Raw genomic sequence first — 12,343 nt, forward strand, 5'->3', positions numbered from 1 at the left:
GCGTTATTGATTGATAGATCCCACAGAATTTAATATACGTTTTCCAATGCATGCTTCTTTTATTTGAATGAAGTAATGAATCTTAAGTTTAACACCAATACAAGTCCTCTATAGAGGAGTACAAATGTACAGGTGATTATCATGTAATTGTTGGTCTGTCAATTCTGCCGAAATGTAATCTCAGTCACTTATAATAGTCACTTATGGAATAGATGGAAGAACTTATTTGATTGGCACTTGTGGGTATATGCGATTGAAGCTACAACCTATCGAAAAAACACTTTAAATAATACTACGTGAATGCGTCAACGAGCACCTCGGGGCATAAATGGGTTTCGTTTTGTATAAATTAATGTGTGAATGCTTAGATTACAAAATTGAATATGTACAGTCTTCTTCGAGCATCTCGCCCTTAGATCTTAACACCGTTCGCCTGTACGGCAGGAAGTGCACTCCCATTAGCGTTAGCATTGCCGACAGACAGTTCCATGTACTGAAAGGGCACGTGATAGCTCTGACCCTTGTGCTCCACCAGCAAATGTCCCCTGCCGCTGGAGGCCCCCACCACCGTCACCGTTTCGCCCTTCTTCAGCTGCTGCGACTCTGATTGCCCAGCTGTGGGGGGATCCTCGGGAAAGCTCATCTTCATGAGGCGACTTTGCGGATATCCCAGCTTCGAATTTCCGCTGATCGTATAGGATCGAGAGGGTGGCACTGGCGGTGGACGTTCCTATAATTGGGAAACCATTTGGTAAATTTTATAGTGATAAAACAAAAAGATTAGGACCTACCAGATCCAGCCCAAACAGACTGCAGGTTTGCTGTATAATCTTCTGGTCGCATTTCTCATGCGGATCTGGCGGTGGAGTCCCAGCAATCGGCTGTGGTCTTGGCCTGGTCACCGTTCCTCCAATCCCGAGATTCGTGGACTTTGCCGAGAGGCGTGGCACTGTTAAGAGAGAATGAAAGTTCTTGAAAGCTCTATTAAAATGGGAAGTAGAGATCCCCACCTGTCGTTGGAGCTGCAGCAGCCACTGCCGCCAAGGCAGCCATCGTTGTGGATGCCGATTTGCTCTGGGAGTTGTGGGAATTGTGAGAATGGGTGGGTGGTTTGGTCACTGGCAGTGGTGCGGCCGATGGCGAGGGCAAATGGTGGGTCATACGCGTGCGTTTGACCCCATTGCCCATCTTCTTGCGCCACCACCAGCCCCGCCATGTGGCCTGCATGAGGGTTGCGCTCTTGTGACGTATCTCCGTGCGCAGGTGCTCCAAATGCTGGCGAATACCCTCGCTGAGGAAGACATGTCGCTTGCCCGGCGCCCAGGCCAATGTCACAGAGCCATCCAGAACCGGAGGCTGCTCCATGGCATACTGCAGGATCAGTTGACAATCCTCTAGAGCTTTGTCCTCGCTGCGCCTCAGCAGGCGGAAGGGAGCCAGCATCCTATAGCGGGCATTGAATTGCTTGAATCGCATGCGATGCGGGAAGCCTGAGGCCATCAGGTTGACGGTCTCCAGGACCTGCAGCGACCTGATCTGCCGGACAACGGTGGCCCTGTCGAAGGTGCCTGCCTGCTCGGCTCCATTGCTCCTTATGCAGCGCACAAAGTGGGGCCTGGCATGGACCAGCGTGCGCAGCAGGTTGTCCAGTCGCGTGTGGAAGTCCTGAGTCAGCGTGGAGACGGGCTCGTCCCCGTTGAGTAAGTCCGAGTGGGAGGTGGGCGATATGCGGAAGCTGAGACCTCGCGGCGCCTGTTGCTGTGCGTAGAGCGCCTTCAACTCTGAGCCAAAGAGATGTGTGGCAAAGCCAAAGTTGCAGCTGTGTTTGTAGAAAACCGCCACCAAATCGTCCGGCACCACATCCCGATTGGTGTCCAGAAAATCCGTGGTATCGTACTCCACACGGCCGGCAAAGTGACGGATGAGAAACATCCGCGGATCGTGCGGCTCAGCGGTGGGTTTCGTCTCTAGGCGAGTGGAGCAGCGATGCTGTACCTTCAGCTTGGTCACATAGCTCTCTGCAGTGCCCCGCACCGAACACTCGGCATCCAGCATGCTCAGCAGACCCGTGCGAAGCGAGGAAATCAAATCAATACACGGCACGTTGTCCACGTAGTCCACCTCGGTGTCACACACGATGCCCTCGTCGCGGCAGGACTCCACCGAGGACTTGAAAATGTGTGTGTTGTAGAAATGCTGCATTGTCTCCGCGCACAGGTTGATGCACAGGTGCTCCAGCTGGGCGTGCGGCGCGGGTTCCTCGAACCCAAACATGTCCAATATGCCGATGAAACCATCCGTTGCATGCCTCACTGCATTGTTGAGAGCTGCCATCGACTTGGAGCCAGCGTTGCCACCGCCAATGGTGGAGGCATGCTGCGAGGCCGCATCCGCCTGATTGTGCACGGATTCGTTCGAATCGGAGCTCAGGGTTCCCAAAGTGGAGCCCAGACGCTTCAGGCTATTCGCCCGACGCACAATCGTGGCCACCGTACGGCAGTAGAGAGCCTTGGCCAGGCAATCCCTCGTCATGTTGGCATCTCCATCCCCACACACGGACTTGACCAACTGCCCCCGGACATTGTGTGTGCGGGTGGTGAGGCCACGGAAGAGAGCGGCTGGAGGTACGCCCAAAAGACTGGCCACCGAATTCAGCTCCGTTTCACCCTTGACATCCACCTCAAGACCCTGCAAAATTTAAGTATATTTTAGGTTGACTAAAAATAATTTCTCGCTCAGCAAAAGTCTCGGTATCGAACATGATTTAATTTCAGACGTAAATTACCACTAAAACATCAGCGCAAGAAATCTTAAAAATATTTTGGGACTGTGGTTCAGAGCGGGACTCGAGCCGATAGATTCTCGGCTAACGAACCAATGCTCTAGCCAAGGCACCAACGTGGCATCGTGGATGATTTGTCTTAACACGAAATACAGACCAGCGTTAAAGGCAACAATAGATGGCGCCACAACGCAAAAGCTATAGAACTACCAACAGATGGAGCTAGTTCCCGATGCTGAGAATTCAAATAATTAGATGGATAAAATTGACTTTTTAAGGACCATAGCTAGCCCCAAAATGGTAACAAATCATTAAAAAAATCGGACATATTTGATATAAATCGGACAACCCAAGACGTGTTCAATTGGGATAGACAAATGGAATATTACTCACCCCACCGTCGATAAACTGAACATTTCCCAGCAGCAGGACGGCGGCCAGAACCCGTACCACATCCAGAAACGGTATACCCAATATGCCAAGGCACGTCTTCCAGGCCTGAAAGCGCACCGCATCCTCCTGCTCGTTCTGGTAGTTCGGTTCGCCGCGAAGGTAGCGCAGATTCGAGGGGGAGTAACCCTCCAAATGAAGCTTCTGGCGCTCCTCCCGATTGAGTCCCGCCAGCAGTTGGTAGAAAATATGATAGTTCTTCTCCTTGGGCAGGGGGCGGATGACACGCGTCTGGTCCAGGAAATAACAGTGGATTTTGGTGCGATAGAGAGCCCCATCCGTCACCTGGACCTCGATGAACTGGCCGATGCGACTCGACTCGGAGTTGGTGGTGGTCTTGGCCGAGCCGAGGGACCGAAGCACCGTAAACGCAGCTGCTAAATGCTTGAAGGCATCCGTCTCTGGTCCACCGCCAGCAATGGCGAACAACTGGCGGAGCATCAGCATAGCATTAGCTGTCTTTCCGGCTCCCGAGGTGCCCGACAGGATGATGGCCTGCGGATAGCCGGTCTCGCTCTGCTGACGCACTGCCTCCTGGACGATCTTCTGCAGTTGGGGTGCCAGGGGCATGGACCGTGTGGAGGTGAGTGTAAGAGGATTGCCCACATCCAGATAGGGATTGATGGAGAGCAATATAGGTCCCACATTTGTCTGAAAGATGGTCGCAAGATAATTGGAAATAGATATTAATTATTATTATGATGATACTTCCACTTAATAACTTTGGGAATAAGTATGATAAAGCATATTCCTTGTTGTTTAGAGTTTCTAAATCTCTCATTTGGATACGTAGATCGTCTACTGCCAAGGCGATAGTTTTGCTAATAAACTAAAACCCGATCTCAACACCTGTGATATGTGTGCTCACACCTCATCCTCACATACGGATGGATGGACCGTTTCAGATCGATTAGAGAGAGAGAGGGACTTCCTTCGCCATTTGCAAGACGATATATAATTGTCGAAATTAGCAGGTAATCTCTGAGGGGCTGAGTGCAAACGGAGTTAAAGTTAATGACAAACTATCACAGTAATTGCAGGGGGACCCGTACATAGTACGAGTATGTCTCTGAGTGCGCCTGTGAGACCGGTTTCTGGCTCTATCTCTGGGAGTGTCGCTGGGACTGGCGTGGCATAAGAGCGTATTTAAGAGGCGGTTACTGTCTGGATACTTACAAAGTACCGCTGCTCGTTGAAGCGGGCCTCGAGCGTACGCATTACGGCATGCTCGGTGAGGGGTCCGGGCAGATGAATCAGGTCCTGCATGTCCTGCGCCAATTTTGGCAACACGCTGACCTGCTGCAACCTCTGTTGGTGACCCATGGCGGATGGATGGGGCGCGAACCCAAAGCCAAATGGTAGGGTTTTCACGCTCTGGCAAGGATTCGCATGCTTCGGTCCGGGTATGAATGGCAACTGCTGGCCATGGCCATGCGAATACTGATGCTGGGATCCAGCTCCTCCTCCTCCTCCTCCTCCGTTCGATATCGCCGCCGCTCCCATTCCGTTGGAGTTGGAGGAGCGCATCGGCAGCGTGTTGGAATTGGAGTGGGAATGGGAGTTGGAGTGCGAGTGCGAGTGCGAGTGGGAACCATGGCCGAGGATGTTTCCCATGCTGCTCATGTGGGGTAGCGTGCCAGTCGACGCTCCATGGCTCTGATGGTGCGACAAGGCCGTCTTCTCGCCCAACTGATGCGGCAGTGGGTGTGGAATCGATGTGTTTCGCGCCGACACCACCGTCCCAGAGCCCGCATTGGCCGGCAGAGTATGGCTAAAGTTGTGCGAATGCTGTTTCAGGGGCAAAGAACACAAAAGTGTTACTCCTCATTTATGTCACATTTCCATTTTCCATGTGGTTCACTTACCTTGGACACTGTGTGGTGGCCATTGGTATGCTGTTGCAGGGCACTGGCCGAGAGGCCGGCTCCTCCGGAGCTTAGATTCAGATTCGGACTGGATGCATTCAGGTCAAAGTTGTTGGCCTTGGGACCCACATTGGCCCCGCCGCCACTCCCGGTGGAGCCGTGATTCTGGCCGCCATTGCTCTGACCTTGTGCCTGTCCTTGACCCTGGCCCACATGCAATCGATTGCGCAGCGTCACCAGCTCAGTGCTCAGGCTCTTGAGTCGCTGTTGCAGATGCACTGCCTCGTTGGATGATGAAGCATCTGAAATATGAAGAAAAAATACGCTCTATTAGCGGGGAAACTCTAGATCATTTGCCATCAGCTGTTCGATATGGAGGAATATACATGTCTACCAATTCGATTGACAATAAATCTGTTCTTCCCCCATTTAAATATATTTGAAGCTCTTCAGGCAATACATAAATTTTATTGACTATTTGATTTACTAGTGCTTTTACAGTGAAGCCTACTCGGCACTTAGATCCGATCCTTTGCCGGATATCAGATGCTGTGTGAGAACTAGGATCCTCTGGGAAAGCAACAGAAATCTCGTGGTCTCGAGAGTCTATCTAGCGTTTGTAGCGGATGCAGCTGCCGAGATCGTAGCGGCCCCGCATCATGGATGCCGCCGATGTCCCCAGTCTCATTGGGGTGCCATATTTCAACGGATACACCACAGGCTTGCGCTCCTCAACCCAACTGATGGGGCGTCGCATCTGCTCCACACTGTGATCCAGCTTAATGCCACATTTTCCCTGGTGGTATTTGAATCGTTCCGGTTTCGGCAGCTTGTCGTAGGGGTCCCGGTAGTAGTCGCGATACCTCTGGCTGTCCAAGTAGAAGGTGTCGATTTTCTCCAGATCCCCGTAGTCCACGGTCACCAGATTAATACGAGGAGCGAAGCCCAGAATCGCTCGACGCTCCACCTCTGAGCTCTTGGACACACTTAGCATATCCACCTCCGGAATATCTACGGACGACCCCATTTGAGTGTATTATATGTATTTTCGTGTGTAAAATAGTAAAATAGTAAATTGTGTGTTGTTGTGTTCAGAGTAACTAAAACAATGCTTGAAACGAAACTCTAACGAACTACTTGTGTTGAAAAGTTATAACTAACTAACTATGTTTGAAAATTCTGACGGGCAATCTTGAACATTTTTCAAATTTGTACTCATGCCGATGAACTATTCTATCCCGTTGCCATCGTGCGGTTGAGGAGAGCGGCAAGGGACGCAGCTGTACGTTTATACCCAGTATTCAGTCAATAGACATATATGTAACTTTTACAAAACTATATGTACATATATCGTGGAAATTTCCAAAGCTGGGAAGCATTCGACTGGAGACAGGTGGATCCTTAGCCAGTTAAGAAACTTAAAGTCCCTTGGCGAATAGATAACACATAAATCAATGCAAAGATTATTTAATCAAGCGATAGAGATGCAGAACAAATGATGAGTACTCCTCAACAAGGGCGATTGGATGCTGGAAGTGCCTTTCATATCCTGCTGCTTCTGATTCTTCTTGTGGAGGCACCATTCCTTGAAGCTCCTATGTGATTTCTCACTGCGAATAACCATTAAAATATTCTAAATATAACAATTGTTCTGTTCTAACTATTATTATTGGGAAATATGTTTCAAGTTGAATGAAATATGGAGTAATATTTTATCTTTGAAATTCATATACTATTTCTGTATATTTTATTTTATTATTTAAAACGGGGAATTTCGTAGTACATTGCGGTACATTAAAGTTTTTCCAAGGTGCTAAAGTTTCTGCGTAATGTGATTTCAAATACTGATACAAATGATTTATTTCTTTCCCGTTGTCAATCCATCAATATAAATACATTTAACGAAAAAAAAAGCCAGAAGCCGCATCAGCTGGCTTAGCTTTGGCGAATTTCCATTTTATTCAAGCGGAAATTTGTTTAAATATAATTAACAACTCAATAAAACACAAACTAAATTCACACCAATTAATTTCGCTTTGACCGGACAAAGCTCTTGCACGCGAATCGGAGACTGAAGACACGAATTGGGAATGAGGCAGGGGGCATTGGGCATGGGGCATGGGGCTTGTGCCGCTGGAGAAGTCAGAGTAATGATAATACATCTATATGGATGAGGGGAGATTAACATAAAATAAAATGTTAATGAACCAATTTCGCCAGCATCGGCTCAAAATAGAGCCCCACAGAATGCGCGGCGGCTGGGGCAAAAGAGTTTGACAAAAACCGAATACAGAATAGAAGGCCTACTGATTTATGGGAGTCTTTAAACGAAAGCTCAGAGGTCATTGTAACACCCAACACCCAGAAAATTCAACCAGGCTAACGAGTTTTTTTTCTGCTACAAAACTGTTTGAGAAACCTGTCCACTAATTTTCATGATCCATTCAACAAATCAAACTAATTGGCTAATGAAAAACATTCACCATAAAAGAGTAAAAAGAGGCTGAAAACCGAATCGAACTCAAAACCCTTCCTTCTTCTACCAATATTTCTGTGGACCAAAACAGAGAGCCAAGCCACAACGAAATCAGAAATCAGAAAAACAATATCATTGATGGCTCTGGAGGCTTTGGCAGGGGAAACCAGTTTTAGTTTTTTCTTTTCTGATTTTGTTTTAGTTGCTTAAAGCTGCACTCTCAAGAAAAGTAAGACAAAGGCCACAGAAAAGATACAGAAACAGAAACAGCTCTGCCGACCGAAGTTGGGACCTCAACTATTGGCTCTTTTCACATTTTATTGAGCATTTCTAAATAATTCAGTGACAGCAAATCGTGTTATTATTTGGGTTAGTAAATCTTTGGAAAAAGTTGAGGTTTAACATTTTTCGGGTGGTTTCTAATTCAAATGTTAATGCTAATTAGTCATCCAGTTGATTGGCTTTTCTTGCTTTCGTGAAATTCTTCATGTCTGCGGCTGCCTTTTTTTGCATGTAGAAAAAGAGTTTCGAGAGGCAGCAGCCTGCCAAGAAAATTTCTTGGAAGCTGCTGAATAACAGCGTTAACCCAAAACTGGTCGCCCGATGTCTGGCTCTCCGTCTGTCTGTCTGTCCGTCCGGTTTGGGACTCAGAGTGTGTGTGTGTGTGTGTGCAGGACAGAGGAGAGAGGAGGAGATTGGGGAGAGCCTCAGTCCCAGTTGGTGGCGGTGGCGATGGCGGCGGCACGGCACGGCGCGTCGCCTCGCCTCGCACAAATGTTGCAAGTCGCGAGGCAACCGACACCCATACAGCGGTGTGTGCCAGAGCCAGGTATCCATATAAGTAGTACGATTGGTGGCTATAGCTATGGATAATTATGAATATGAGAATGATCATGGAGGTGGTTGGAAGCCCAAGATGGTAATGACAACTAAATCGAAAAGCAATTAACAGAGAGCTGCGAATTATTGTCCAGAACATAGACATAACAGAAGGGAAGTTCATCAAAAGATTCGGCAAAAGAGCTTAAAGATCAGTGTATATTTTGGAAATACAGAAATACGTCCTTCCATTACAAAAGACTTAGGCCACAAACTTGGTTGGACTTGGACGCCCAACTCTTGGGCAGATTTTCCTTCCCTCATTTGCACCTGGCCAATTCCCAGGACTAATATCTCACTTACCCTGCAGCTTCTTCTCCGTCTCCCAAAATTTTTGCAATTCCGTAAAATATTTATCCAGTATGAAGACTTTTGACAGGCCCAATGTGGCCATCGTTGTTGTACATTTGTGTGGCCCCCGAGAGAACCACTAAACGGGTTTTTGGTTTTTCGTTTTTGGGGGGGCTTTCTGCTTTTCAAATGTTGGCAAATGTTTCGGGTTTCGACTGGGGTCCAGGACGAGGAACAATAACGACGACGACAGCGACGACGATTTTCTTATTTGAATAATTCCGATGTACACAGGCACTCACTCGGGCACACGGGATACATGGGATACATGGGATACACGGGACACTCGGGGACACACGGCGCGGAACAGGTTTTCTGGTTTTCCGCACAGTCGCTGTGGCACTGTATCTGTATCTATGGCGCACAGATGTATCTGAGTATCTGTGTGCAGCTGCAACAAGTGAAGCAGCACAGCCCAGCACTGCACAGCACACGAAAATTAAATAAACAAGCAAAAAGAATGCAGAAGGGCGAGCAGCAGCACCAGCAGCAGCCAAATCCCTGCCTGCCTCTCTTCGGTATCTGTCAGATACTTTTGGCGATGGTTCTGGCTCTTAGTCGGACTCTGCTTCTGCCTCTGCCTCTGCCTCGGCCTCTGCCTGGGGATCGGATCTGCTTTTGCTTTTCTTATTATTATTTTATTTTTATTTTTTTCGTAGTAGCTCTCTCGCGCGCGCGCGCGCTTTATTTTCTTGTTTTGTGCAGACTTTTTGAAAAAACGAGTTTCCAACTTCAACTCCAGTCCCCAGGTCCCAGCTCCAACTGCGACTCCAGCAGGCAGACGGACAGACCCAGTGTAGATGCTTAGATACCTTGAAGGTACACTCCACTCTCACAGATGCACTCCACACTCCACAGTCGCACACACACGCGCACACACCGACACTCACTTTGGAACACAGATACAAACGAGATTGATTCGCTGTTAGAGTAGAGTTTGGAGTGGAGTGGAGCGGAGGCACTTTCAACTTTTCACAGACCGACCCCGCGAACTCTTTGGTTATTAATTATAAACTTTAATTGGGATTTGTTATGCATTCATTTGAGTGGAACAACCCATCGGGGGATATAGCTAGTTAGCACCACGAATGTTTTGTGTACCGATCGTTAGTAACTCCAGCCGCAAACTGACGCTCAAGCAATCCCCAACCAAGCCGGAGTTCCATGGATATACAATCCAAGGTATATTAAATGGAAGATGGGGCCGTTCCTGTATGTTATATCTCTTTTTCTCCAGTTCTATTTTTGTGAAAACAGGTTTGGCTGCCAAGAAGAGGCTGCTCTTTCGCAGTGCCTCACCTTCTGTCGAACATACTATAGGCCTTTGCCTTGTTTAACTCGACTCTCTCTCGCTCTCTCTCTCGCTCTCTCTCTCTCTGATTGCAGGTATATTTTCTAACAAAAGGCTTTACCTTTACCAAAAAGATCTCTGCAGATCTCTGTGTCTGTGTGTCTGCCTTTTGTATCTGTGTGCAGTTGTTCAAATATGAGGTCAAGTGTTTGAACTATGCGCCTCTCTCGCCACATGGGGGGACATGGATGGGGACAGACTGTTGGGGCATCGCTTCCCAGCTCGTTTTGTTGGTCGCGTGTTAATTAGTGTTGATTGCTTATTGTTTAATGCTGCATTTTAAAATTCCCACATCCCCACTGCATTGCGTTCGTTTCTGCATTCTCATTGTCAGCAGCGAGCACAGCAGAAATGCAAATTAATTCACAAATCAAGTGTCTTGCAGAATCTGTGAGACTTGTTCTTGTTTCATTTCCGCTAAATTGGTTGAAGCTTATGGAAAGGTGTAAAGGAACTGTATATTTTAATATCGGGACATCTTATACAGATCATATACATCTGAAGTTCTATTTAATTACTTAAGAAGCTTATCGCTTGAAACGTTTAATATATTAACTAAATATATTGATTTTAAGTGAATCAACAAAACATTCTTTGACAAGAACGGGTATTTTCGGCTTGTATTCATTCAACAATTTGAAAAAACGTTTTTGTTGCGGACACAAACATTTTATTTAGCCAAGACAACCACCATTTCGCTTTTCGTAGAAAAATTCGCTCAAGCTGTGCACTGCTTGGTCCACTGCTCTTTTAGATGGCGCCACTGGCTGCATGAAAATTTCAAAACTACCGCGCGCAAATCGTCACTGATAAGAGCACTGCCCGGGGCAGTGAGAGCAATTGGTCTGTGGTATAGTGGAATGGAATATAGGATGTAATGAAGAATAGAATTCAATGTAAAATACATAAAAAATGCAAAATCTTTCGAAGTCAAAACAAAATAATAATATTTAAAGATTTCTGTCTCAATTCTTCTTGGTGGTGTATGTGCTATTCGTTCAATTGTTCGGATTAGCTTGCTTGTTGGCTTTATTATTAAAAAATACTGTCAAAGTTGCCCTAATTTACCCTTTAACTAATTTTATTATCCTTTGTACCTACCTGTTATATTGCCCGTTGTCTTGTTGCACGACTTCTTTCGCTTTGCCACTGGCAGCGTGTAAATAGCCGAGAACTTTGTGAATCGCTCAACCACAGCGCTGATTTTGCTGGAAATGGGCTCCTTGGATATTTTTTGCTCCTTTACCTCCGCTGCGGCCATACCTGAGGACGGGGCAGTGGTGTCCACAATAGCGGGCGAGGCTTTTCTTTGTTTCGGCGATGGTGTGGTGGAACTAGGAATGCCAGAGATTATTTGAAGATGATTATGATTAAAAATGAAAGCCCACCTGACTGCCTTGTGGTACTGACAGAAGAAGTCCGGACGCATGCGATGGCGACAGAGAAAGTCCTCGCACAGTTTGAGGACATCATCGTCCTCGCAATTCTCGCTCTGACTGGTGCTCTCGCTGTTTTCCTCCTCCGCCACCACCTCATTCCGACTCCCATTCCGTTGACCCTCATTTCGCTTACTCTCGTTCCGCTCTGGCGTAGGTTCCTGCCCCTGGGGGCTGTAGAGAAACGAGGGCAGGGAATCGCCCACGAAATCCGGAATATTCTCAAAGAAATCCGCCGTGCGATCATAGCTGCTGCTGCTGGCACTGGAGCTCTTGGAGCGCTGCTTGGATTGCGGCGACCGACTGCGGCGGCTCTTGCGGTAGGTCAGATGCTGATGATGCTGGCCCACGTCGTAGTCCGCGTACGTCTGATCCGGCAGCAACATATCATCCTCATCCTGGTTGACCCATTAACCGGCCAAAGACTGAAAGTGGAAGAAGACAAGTGGATGGCTGGATGGATGCAAGATGAGAGGATTGGCGAAATCAATCGCGACATCAATTCGCGATTTAATTGCTTTTAAATCAAGTGGCCCAAAGGAGCGGTGGCGGTGGCGGTTCTGGTGAATGGCTGAATGGTGCCGCTTGGAAGGTGGCGGCCTGCCGGCCATGGCTGGCTGGCTTCCGCGTCTGCAGCTCCATAAACCTGTCAGTTTATTGGCGCAGCCGATTACCACGATTAGCGTGACCATGACGAAGGTGACAGACATGGACGCTAATGCCTTTACTGCCATCCACGCTGGCTGGGATCCG

The 12,343-nt window shown here is 47.7% G+C and overlaps 2 protein-coding genes across 3 annotated transcripts; both read right to left on the reverse strand.

Annotated features, from left to right (window-relative positions):
- Positions 1-176: 176 nt before the first annotated feature.
- Positions 177-11,982, reverse strand: LOC6593974 (unconventional myosin-IXb). 2 transcript variants are annotated; one of them, XM_026987787.1, is made up of 8 exons: positions 11,543-11,982; positions 11,256-11,488; positions 5,098-5,399; positions 4,409-5,020; positions 3,176-3,883; positions 1,011-2,688; positions 792-949; positions 177-730 (listed from the first exon to the last, which is right to left on the reverse strand). In XM_026987787.1, exons 1-8 carry the CDS (start codon positions 11,974-11,976, stop codon positions 413-415), a joined length of 4,443 nt encoding a protein of 1,480 aa, XP_026843588.1. In that variant the 5' UTR covers positions 11,977-11,982; the 3' UTR covers positions 177-412. The 2 variants fall into 2 exon arrangements, with proteins under 2 accessions (XP_026843588.1, XP_026843589.1); XM_026987788.1 differs by lacking the exons at positions 11,256-11,488; positions 11,543-11,982 and adding an exon at positions 8,756-9,020.
- On the reverse strand, positions 5,546-6,161 carry LOC113565521. Its single transcript, XM_026987789.1, has one exon. It carries the CDS (start codon positions 6,122-6,124, stop codon positions 5,708-5,710), a length of 417 nt encoding a protein of 138 aa, XP_026843590.1. The 5' UTR covers positions 6,125-6,161; the 3' UTR covers positions 5,546-5,707.
- Positions 11,983-12,343: the final 361 nt, after the last annotated feature.

This window comes from Drosophila persimilis, unplaced genomic scaffold (assembly GCF_003286085.1).
Source record: "Drosophila persimilis strain 14011-0111.01,24,50 unplaced genomic scaffold, DperRS2 tig00000124-arrow-pilon, whole genome shotgun sequence".
Lineage (NCBI taxonomy): Eukaryota > Metazoa > Arthropoda > Insecta > Diptera > Drosophilidae > Drosophila > Drosophila persimilis.